At 46.0% G+C, this 11,445-nt stretch overlaps 1 protein-coding gene across 4 annotated transcripts in view; it reads right to left on the bottom strand.

Moving 5' to 3' along the window:
* Nucleotides 1-348: 348 nt before the first annotated feature.
* The window catches only part of ehd3 (EH domain containing 3), a 39,186-nt gene continuing 28,089 nt past the window's right edge, over nucleotides 349-11,445 (bottom strand). For all 4 annotated transcript variants that reach the window (XM_090242980.1, XM_036985056.2, XM_036985055.2 and 1 more), the window contains 3 exons: nucleotides 7,616-8,028; nucleotides 3,142-3,306; nucleotides 349-2,557 (listed from right to left, as the gene is read on the bottom strand). In XM_090242980.1, coding sequence (XP_090099106.1) covers nucleotides 2,027-2,557; nucleotides 3,142-3,306; nucleotides 7,616-8,028 — 1,109 coding nt within the window. In that variant the 3' untranslated portion in view covers nucleotides 349-2,026. The remainder of the gene's footprint in view (nucleotides 2,558-3,141; nucleotides 3,307-7,615; nucleotides 8,029-11,445) is intronic.

Genomic DNA, 11,445 nt, shown 5'->3' with positions numbered 1-11,445 from the left:
ACAAGGTACACCTGCTAACTGAAATGCATTCCAGGTGATTACCTCATGAAGCTGGTTGAGAGAATGGCAAGAGTGTGCAAAGCTGTCAAGGCAAAAAGGGTGGCTATTTTGAAGAATCTCAAATATAAAATATATTTTGATTTAACACTTTTTGGGTCACTACATGATTTCATATGCATTTCAAAGTTTTGATGTCACTATTATTCTACAATGTAGTATAATAGTACTGTGCATCTCTGGTACTGTATATCTCTAACGGGTGTGCATGAAAAAAGTAATCTTGTAGATTCATAATTCAGGACTCTTACCGTAATTAGTCTAAACAAAAGCAGGAACCAGAATGAGAAATGCTTGGCTCTGTCACCTTTATTAGTTGCAAGATCTACTCAATTTGATGAAGACAGGATACTTAGCGTACTATCAGCAGCAACAGATGAATACACAGCAGAAGAGAAGTAGAGCAAGTATCAGTCATATCAGTCAGGGAAAGAAACCTACCACTTGTGTACAGTGTGAGTGGAATAAACTCCCTTAGATACCGTACAGTATAGTCTATCAACATTTCAGTTTCCCCTGGAAACTACTTTCAGATGAGTGTTCCCTCACTATGATCCCAATAATAACTGTCACTGTATTACTATAGCTACAAAATTAAACTTGCCCTGGACCTTTTCTACATACAATTCTCATGTATTTCTGACCTATTCAACCTTTCAGTTTCTGAATAATCAGGTACAAGAACACAGGGTATTTGGATTATGACTTCATAATATTTATGGTGGATAATATCCCGAAGTGGTCTCAACTACAACACTGGATATCATAGAATATAGAGCGTAGAACAGTCTCTATGATAGATATACACTGTATGCCGATAGAATATTGAACGTCAGAGTATAGCAAGACTATAACTATAGTATTTTTTGTGTGCTATTTATCGAGGGAAGCAATCGAAGATAATTGGATGTGAGTAGTGATTTGAAACCTTTGCTTTTTATGGTTATGCATCCAATGAGCACAGATGAACAAGGGAATATTTGTATGTATACTGTACTGTGTCCAATTGGAAACGCCAGAACAGGACATAAACATCATCTCCATTGTGAGTTCACCTCCTTATATCTATGGAAAGATTGAAGTCTCTTTCTCTCAACAGTGATTAGAATTACATAAGTATGCTAAATAATAGATCAAATAGGAATTAAACATACAGACGTTTGACAAGGATACTAGTTACTAGAAGGCAATTTCAAACACTATACATTTAAAGGTCTACCAACTCTTCGATTTCCGATATCCCAGCTATACAGTTGTAACAGTCTCTTGGTCAGGCTATGAAGGGCCTGCATGTGTTAGGATGCTGCCTGTTCACAAAAAGAAAATATCATATGCCTACACTACCTACTTATAAAAAGGATTCCTGTCACTACATTTGACCGTTATTGTGTTTTAAAGTGATAACTAGAAGGATTATTAAGATTTAGTATTGATATTAGTTTATCCTTTTGAAACATGCCCATTTTCTGGGGAGATATGAAGCAGACTACAAAACAGGCTCAAATAAAATACAAATGAATTACAAATCATTTATGCTGAAGAGAAACAGACAGTGTTCATGTATCCAATGATAATGCAGGTTATTGTGTCACAGATAGCACACTCTCAGTGGTGTATAACAATAGGGCATGTGGGCGGTGCAGAGTCCAATATCAGTTCCCTCGACTCTTAACTTTGAACCATGACCTTTACCGCCTTCAACCCAGTTCAAGAAAAAGTAAAAAAAATAAATCAGACATCTCCCAGAAGACCAAACCAATCCCTTTGCTCCCACTAAGCATAAACACAAAGTTTCTGCTTTTCTTTGTTTCTTGTTGAAGCGTGGTTGTCCAACCTTGATACATTTACCCCCACATCCACCATAGATCCTTCACTGTCCTTCCTCTTACCCACTCCCTCTCTTCTTCCCTCTTACTCACTCCCTCCCTTGTTCAGCGCCCTGAGGAGGTGAGCGTGCGGGGGGGGGGGTCTACTCAGCAGTGATTTTCCTCTTGGAAGGGGGGATGAGATGACCGGGGAGGTCGGCGGGTAGCTCGTGCCCCTCCAGTTTGACTTTGATCAGGTGATTGGCCAGGGCAAACTCCTCGTCATCCAGCATCCCATCCTTATCGATGTCAGCCAGCTTCCAGATCTTCCCCAGCACCGTGTTGGGAAGCTTGGACTTCACCATCTCTTTCTTGGCGTTGGCACCAGTCACCTTCCCGTTGACCGGCGACAGCGTGTAGAAGATCTCATCGTACATGGGCTTGTCGCGGGCCACCACCCACTCTGCCTCATCGATACCCTCCCCGGCGCCCTCGCCATAGCCGTGGCCGAAGGGCCCGTTGAGGGTGCCGTCGAAGGCCCCTCCCTTCACCACCTGCTGGGGTCGGTTGGTCTCCTCCTGTCTGACCAGCACCATGAGACCGGCGATGTCGTGGGCCAGCATGTCGTCCACCGTGTCCAGCAGCTTTATCTTCAGGGGCTGGAACTTGTTCAGGTCGTGGGCATTAAGTTGCTCCTATAGGAGGGAAGAGAGGGCAGAGGTAAGTGGTCAAAAGAGCAGTGTCTTACTCACTACAAACAGTTTGGGGTCAAGCTGATCTTAGTTGATGCATCTCTACATTCTATTTTGTGTGAGAGGGAGTCGGAACAAGATACATGACTGTCCTGGTCTGTGCATCAGAGATACAGTATGTCAGAAAGGATCAACATGACTACTGCTTACTTTCTGAGCCAAGTCATGTTGGTGCTTCTCTCAGTGAGGAAAACAAAGTGCTCATCAGGCCCAGATGGACTGGGGGTGGTTCAGATCTAATTCCTGATCACAGCCAATCAGAAAGGAGCTTGTTTTGTCACCATGGCTCAAAGTAGTCCCAGTAGGACATGTTTGTGAGTTAGCTCAGTAATCAGAGGAAAACAGCACAGACTGTGGGCTTTATCCATCACTGACTTGGTAAACATGGCATTGAGTCATGAGTCATGTTCGTAGTCATTTTATATTTCAAGGTTTTTAGGTATTTATGGTATGATGTCATCTGTCCAGCCCATATTTGACACCTACCCTTAGCTTTACTCAAGAGAAGCCCAATCTTTCTATCTCACCTGCATCTTCTTGAGGTTGGGGAAGTCTCCAGGGGAGATCTGGTGTTCTCTCTCAATGCGGCTGTAGATCTCTCCCAGACTGTTAATCAGCTCCTTCTTCTTGCCCTCCTTCCCAAACACACTGGGCATCTCCTTTTTCAGAGAGCTGATGATATAGGCATGGACCTAGCAGGGCACAGAGCAGTACACAGTCTACTCAGTGTGGACTGTCTGTTAAGACTGAGTAGGGCAGAGAAAAATCACTCATATAGTGCTTCCTCAAATACTGGATTGGGACCCATACAGGTGTTGCAGCCAGCTTCTATTGGGTCATAGCTAGAAAGATCGTTTTGTTTATTGTTATCTGTCTATTGTGCCACCAAGGGCTCTTCAATGTTCCTCCTAATATCTCAGATGTCCTTGAAACTGAAAATAATGAACATTATGAACATTCAAACAGGAAGGAAGCACTTAAAGCAGTTTTATGAGAGAGCATGTGGCGGGTATCACACCCAGCTACACAAGAGGTTTCCCTTCCTTAGGGTTTCCTAGAACTGAGAGGGAAAGGGAAAATAACCTCATCACACGACTGACTCCCCTTGAGATTTCTGAGAGATATTTCACCAGAACGAACATGTTCTGCATGTGCTATATCAGAACGCAGAACTGAACATGGTATGTGTAGTTCAGAAGAGAACACAGATTACATACAGTTCATTCGGAAAGTATTCAGACACCCTTACTTTTTCCACATTTTGTTACATTACAGCCTTATTCTAAAATTGATCAAATTAAATAAAATCCTTACCAATCTACACACAACAACCCATAATGACAAAGTGAAAACAGGCTTTTAGAAATGTTTGCTAATTTATTCAACCTTAAAAACAGAAATACCTTATTAACAAAAGTATTCAGACCCTTTGCTATGAGATGCGAAATTGATCTCAGTTGCATCCTGTTTCCATTGATCATCGTTGAGATGTTTCTACAACTTGTTTGGAGTCCACCTGTGGTAAAGGCACACACCTGTGTATATAAGATCCCAGAGTTGACAGTGCATGTCAGAGCAAAAACCAAGCTATGAGGTCGAAGGAATTGTCATTAGAGCTCCGAGACAGGATTGTGTTGAGGCACAGATCTGGGGATGGTTACCAAAATATTTCTACAGTATTGAATGTCCCCAAGAACACAGTGGCCTCCATCACTCTTAATTGGAAGAAGTTTGAAAGTACCAAGACTCTTCCTAGAGCTGGCCGCCCGGCCAAACTGAGCAATCGGGGGAGAAGGGCCTTTGTCAGGGAGGTGACCAAGAACCCGATGATCACTCTGACAGAGCTCCAGAGTTCCTCTGTGGAGATGGGAGAACCTTCCAGAAGGACAATCATCTCTGCAGCCCTCCACCAATCAGGCCTTTATGGTAGAGTGGCCAGACAGAAGCCATTCATCAGTGCAAGGCACATGACAGCCCGCTTGGATTTTGCCAAAGGGCACCTAAAGGACTCTCAGACCATGATAAACAAGATACTCTGGTCTGATGAAACCAAGATTGAACTCTTTGGCATGAATGCCAAGTGTCACGTCTAGAGGAAACCTGGCACCATCCCTACAGTGAATCATGGTGGTGAGAGCAACATGTGTGGGGATGTTTTTCAGTGGCAGGGACTGGGAGACTAGTCAGGATCAAGGCAAAGATGAATGGAGCAAAGTACAGAGAGATCCTTGATGAAAACCTACTTCAGAGCACTCAGGTCCTCAGACTGGGGTGAAGGTTCACCTTCCAACAGGACAACGACCCTAAGCACACAGCCAAGACAACGCAGGAGTGGCTTCGGGACAAGTCTCTGAGTGTCCTTGAGTGGCCCAGCCTGATCGAACATCTCTGGACAGACGTGAAAATAGCTGTGCAGTGATGCTCCCCATCCAACCTGACAGAGCTTGAGAGGATCTGCAGAGAAGAATGGGAGAAACTTTCCAAGTACAGGTGTGCCAAGCTTGTAGTGTCATACCCAAGACGACTTGAGGTTGTAATCACTGCCAAAGGTGCTTCAACAAAGTACTGAGTAAAAGGTCTGAATACTTATGCAAATATAATATTTAAGTTTTTAAATTTGTATACATTTGCAAAAATGTTCTAAAAAAACAGGTTTTGGTTCATGATAATGGAGTATTGTGTGGAGATTGATAAGGAAAAAACAATTTAATAGTGTGTGTGTGTGTGTGTGTGTGTGTGTGTGTGTGAACAGGCTGGCACTACTTGAGTAACCAGCTCCTTCAGTGGAATCTCTGTATCCTCTGCCTCTGTTTCCCTTTGGCGTATGGATGAGCACACTGCTGCTGACAGCAGAGGAAGCCCACTTCTCTGGTCTGGTCAGGACAGAGGCATAGGACAGGACATGGACCAGGTTCCATGGACCAGGAATAGGGGGACAGGGGACAGGAGGAGGCCGGAGGTGTGTTACCATTTCCTCTCAAGGTGACCACCTGTTTGGGGGTGATTCCTTGGACTGTGGCCAGGGAAGCCCCCAAAACACGCACACACGGGCACACACACACACACACACTCCCTCCTCAGGACATCCTGCTGTGGCTGTGTGATCTCCAGAACAGCCATCTGAAGTGTTGAGATGAGGTGGTGCCTGTATTGTATGGCAACAGAGGACCTGGTCAACAGTCACATAGACTGGTATGGGGCTAATAGGAGAGGAAGCCCACAGTTAAGCCGCTGTATAGGCTATGACATAATAACCTCCTGAGCTCAGGTGGCATGTCAAATCAATGCTACCCAATCTCTCTCTCTCTCTCTAATTTACATCAGAACGGTCTCTCCTCTGTTTCACTGCTCTCTGATGATTATCTCATGAAGTTCCATTCCACACTAACTGGACAAGAAGCTGATATTTATGTTTAAATATCCAGTTGGAACCACATGGTAAGACCAGGTAAGTTCATCCCAGGAATTCTGACAACCTCATCAATTAAACACTCCCCACTATTCCTGATCACACACACACACTATCATTTAGCTATGGGCTGAGAAGATTGTACTGCAAATCAAATTTGCCTGAGACGTCACAGTAACTGGTGACAACACCATATAGTCACGGCTAGGCCCCCAGAGAGACAGAGCGGTGTTAGGGCCTGTGGATTGGTCTGAGTTCAGGAGATGGAGAAAAGGGGGAGGAGATCAAATCAAAGTTTATTTCTCAAGTGCGCCAAATACAACAGGTAGACCTTACAGTGAAATGCTTACGGTGCTACCTAGAACTTAATAAGATACCAGATGGAGAGAGAGACAGAAAGAGACAGAAAGACAGAAGGGGTTGAGGGATTCCCTGGCTGTCTGGGAGGCTGATACCATAAATACAGCCTTGGGGAGAAAGATTCTTCATGTGAGGCGGATTGTTAATCATCAGTGGCTGTGAGGATGATTGTATGAACACAGACACTCTGTACTGTGTTGATTGACCTGTCTTTATCCTGATCACTGCTTGGATCCCAGGATGCTCATCTATCGGTCACCCAGTACACTCTTAGAAATGGGTTCCAAAAGGGTTCTTCGGCTGTCTCCGTAGGAAAAACATTTTTGGTTCCAGGTAAAACCTTTTTGGGTTCTATGTAGAATCCTCTACAAAAGGTTTCTACCTGGAACCAAAAGGGTTCAAGCTGGAACCAAAAAGGGCTCTTCAAAGGGTTATCCTATGGGGACAGCCAAATAACCCTTTAAGGTTCTAGATAGAACCTTTTATTCTAAGATTGTAGGCCTTGATCACAGAACCACTGACCTTGCAATCTAGTTTGGAATAAATTATTCATCAATATGATCAATATAGTAACACATTTTTCTTATCGCCATAAGACAATAAAAGCATACCAATGCTACTTTGTCACCTCATTATTTGAAAAACATGGTCAATCTGAGGTCAAGTTTTGTCCCATGACTAACTCCATCTACCATACCTTGTTTACATCCAATTGCAATCAACGCTCTATGCCAAATGAACAGTAGTGACCTGTGACTGATAATTGATTTGGTGTGACTGTTCTTAGTGCCACCAATGCTTTAAGACTCTATTAAAGTGTAGCTCAGTTGGGAAGGCACCCTGGTACCGCCACTGTACCAGCCCTCATCACACCACGCAGTCACACAATGTCCAGGGATTGCAGCTTCGCTCAGTAGGGAAAGGTTATCTTGCCCTGACAAAGTGGATGTAATTGCAGTCATTACTCTTCATTACTCATCAGTCAGGATTGGTAGCTTATTAAGTTCAGTTGCAACTCCTGTATGGAGATTCTGTTCCATTCAAAATACCTATTTAACAATTACTTTTCTTCTCTTTCGAAAAAAGACTTAATAACTAATAAAAGAGAACTTCATAGTTAGGCCAAAATGACATAACATAGTGCTTAGGAGTACTAGCCAATTGTACTTTTGTGAGAGAATGTGTGTTTGCACGCGTGTGTTGGTCCATGCATATGTGAGGTTAGAGCTTACCTTGGCGAGGCGTGCCCTCTTGATGAGGTCATTGAGCTTCCTGAGGGCAGCGTTGCGGGGCAGTGACTGGATGTCCTTGAACAGGTCCTGCTCCTCCGCCTCAAACAGCTTACGGTTGTCGGGGATGAGCAGCGGGTGCGACCAGAATGACCCTATATAGACACGGATCACCTCGGGTGTGTTGACGATCTTCCCCAGCGACCACATGAGTGCACCGTAGACCCTCATCAGCTGCTGCGTCTCAATCTGGTCTGCCTTGTTTAGAACCACCCGGATCTTGTCTTCGTGATTCTTCAGGGCCTTGATGACCTCCGAGAACTCGTCTGATATGTCCAGCTTGTGGGCGTCGAAGAGGAGGATGATTCGGTCCACGCGCTCTGCAAACCACTCCAGCACGGCGGCGAAGTCGTAGCCTTTAGACACGTAGGGGGTGAGGGGAAGCAAGGGTGGGAGAGGTGGGAGAGAGGCAAGAGAAAGGCAAGGATGGAGGAGAGCCAGGAGAGAGGCAGGGTAGAGGCAGGGGAATGGCAGGGGAGAAGCAGGAGTGAGGCAAGAGAGAGGCAGGCGAGAGGCAGGAGAGAGGCAGGGGAATGGCAGGGGAGAAGCAGGAGTGAGGCAAGAGAGAGGCAGGTGAGAGGCAGGAGAGAGCCAGGAGAGAGGCAGGTGTGGGAGAGAAGTGGGAGAGAGGCAGGGGAGAGGCAGGAGAGAGGCAGGTGTGGGAGAGAAGTGGAAGAGAGGCAGGGGAGAGGCAGGAGAGAGGCAGGTGTGGGAGAGAGGCAGGTGAGAGGCAGGAGAGAGGCAGGCGAGAGGCAGGAGAGAGGCAGGGGAATGGCAGGAGAAAAGTAGGAGTGAGAAAAGAGAGAGGCAGGCGAGAGGCAGGTGTGGGAGAGAAGTGGAAAGAGGCAGGGGAGAGAAGCGGGAGAAAGGCAGGGGAGAGGCAGGTGTGGGAGAGAGGCAGGGGAGAGGCAGGAGAGAGGCAGGGGTGGGAGAGAGCCAGGGGTGGGAGAGAGGCAGGGGCGAGGCAGGAGAGAAGCAGGAGAGAGGCAGGGGTGGGAGAGAGTCAGGGGTGGGAGAGAGGCAGGAGAGAGGCAGGGTCAACAACCAGCAGAACAACAGACTGTTGGAAGACCAGGGCGGCCCAGTGGTGTCCAGCTAAGTAACCAGAAGAGTGTTGTGAGCTTGGTAGGCCTATTGCTCAAGAGTATGACAAGTCATCAATTACAAAAGAGAACAGAACCACTTGTTAAGATAGAGGCTGAAAGGCATTTGAACACAATGAGGTAATGGTTGATCATTTGGTATCTTACCACTTACCAGTGAGAACATAACATGATGACATTATTTATTTAAACCCGTGCTAATATATCTTGAACTCACTGCTTGATTTGCACTCAGTTCTCACTACTTGACATGACAGGACAGGACAGGACACGACAGTGTGACTCAGCATATAGCTTCACGACCCTCTTCTCCTCTCCTCGAAGCATTAGCCGCCTGACCTCAAGGGGCTGGAGCGCTAGCCTCTCCTAACCTACCCTCGGCCTCACTGGCTGGATAACAGGCTTTACGCCAAAGGAGGCTGCTGAGGGGAGGACGGCTCATTATAATGGCTGGAACGGAGCTAATGGAATGGCATACAACACCTGGAAACCATGTGTTTGATGTATTTCAAATCAAATGAAATTGTATTTGTCACATGCGCTGAATACAACAGACCTTACAGTGAAATGATTACTTACAAGCCGTAAAAAAAAAAGTAAGAGATAAGATGAACAAATAATTAAAGAGCATCAGTGAATAACAATAGTGGGGCTATATACAGGGGGTACCGGTACAGAGTCAATGTGCGGGGGCACCGGTGTCGAGGTAATTGAGGTAAAATGTACATTTAGGTAGAGTTGTTAAAGTGGCTATGCATAGATAATAACAGAGAGTAGCAGCAGCGTAGAAGTGTGTGTGGGGGGGAGGGGGGGGGGTAGTCTGGGTAGCCCTTTGAGTAGATGTTCAGCAGTCTTATGGCTTGGTGGTAGAAACTGTTTAGAAGCCTATTAGACCTAGATTTGGCGCTCCGGTACCGATAGCAGACAGAACAGTCTATGATTAGGGTGGCTGAAGTCTTTTGACGATTTCTAGGGCCTTCCTCTGACACCGCCTGGTATAGAGGTCCTGTATGGTAGGAAGCTTCGCCCCGGTGATGTACTGAGCCGTACGCACTACCCTCTGTAGTGCCTTGCGGTCAGAGGCTGAGCAGTTGCCATACCAGGCAATGATGCAACCCGTCAGGATGCTCTCGATGGTGCAGATGTAAAACCTTTTGCCAAATCTTTTCAGTCTCCTGAGGGGGAAAAGGTTTTGTCGTGCCCTCTTCACAACTGTCTTGGTGTGCTTGGACCATGTTAGTTTGTTAGTGATGTGGACGCCAAGGAACTTGAAGCTCTCAACCTGCTCCACTACAGCCCTGTCAATGAGAATGGGGGCGTGCTTGGTCATCCTTTCCCTGTTGTCCACAATCATCTCCTTTGTCTTGATCACGTTGAGGGAGAGGTTGTCCTTGCACCACACGGTCAGGTCTCCGGCCTCCTCCCTATAGGATATCTCATTTTTCGGTGATCAGGCTTACCACTGTTGTGTCATCGGCAAACTTAATGATGGTGTTGGAGTCGTGCCTGGCCGTGCAGTCATGATTGAACAGGGAGTACAGGAGGGGACTGGGCACGCACCCCTGAGGTGTCCCTGTGTTGAGGATCAGCGTGGCGGATGTGTTGTTACCTACCCTTACCACCTGGGGGCGGCCCGTCAGGAAGTCTAGGATCCAGTTGCAGAGGGAGTTGTTTAGTCCCAGGGCCCTTAGCTTAGTGAGGAGCTATGAGGGCACTATGATGTTGAATGGTGAGCTGAAGTCAATAAATAGCATTCTCACATACTGTAGGTGTTCCTTTTGCCCAGGTCGGAAAGGGCAGTATTGAGTGCAATAGAGATTTCATCATCTGTGCATCTGTTGGGGCGGTATGCAAATTGGAGTGGGTCTAGGGTTTCTGGGATAATGATGTTGATGTGAGCCATGGCTACAGACGTGAGTGCTACGTGTCGGTAATCATTTAGGCAGGTTACCTTAGTGTTCTTGGGCACATGAACTATGGTGGTCTGCTTGAGACATGTTGGTATTACAGACTCAGACAGGGAGAGGTTGAAAAATCAGCGAAAACACTATTTGATACCATTCTATTGGTTCCGCTTCAGCCTTTGCCATGAGCCCGTCCTCCACAATTAATGTGCCACCAACCTCCTGTGCTTTACACTAAGTGGGTAACTGAACCACTTTACTCTCCTCCTGCCAGCAGCAAATAGATAGAGACAGAGGTGTTTCAGCACAGATAAAGAGAATCCCCCAAATGATGGCTAATCTAATGGAGCAATTAGCTGTCTAATCTGAAGGCAGTGATCCCAGAAGCCAGGAGACAAAGAGAGCCGTCGGGGGAAAACAGATTTCACCCGCAGAGAAATGAAAATGTACTCTACTCTCAGATGATGAGTAGTCCATACCCAAAGCATGTATTCGTAGTGAAGAAGGTAGCTAAGTCTCCCACTGACAAGATGTCAGTGGTAGACATAAAATAAGTATGACAGCTTATTTGAATGCCATTGAAATGACAGAGGAGTTCCCATTGGATGGTGATGGTATTTCACTGTATCGTTGATTGGACTCCAGGTTAGCTGAGACCTGACTCCACTTAGCTTTTGGAGAAGTCATTAGCCGAGGGGTTCACATACTTTTCCCAACCTACACTGTGAATGTTTACACAGTGTATTCAATGAAGATGAAAACGTAT

Source organism: Oncorhynchus mykiss, chromosome 8 (genome assembly GCF_057628025.1).
Source record: "Oncorhynchus mykiss isolate SJ-2025 chromosome 8, ASM5762802v1, whole genome shotgun sequence".
In the NCBI taxonomy this organism is placed as follows: Eukaryota; Metazoa; Chordata; class Actinopteri; order Salmoniformes; family Salmonidae; genus Oncorhynchus; species Oncorhynchus mykiss.
This window is presented reverse-complemented; position numbering and strand designations above follow the sequence as displayed.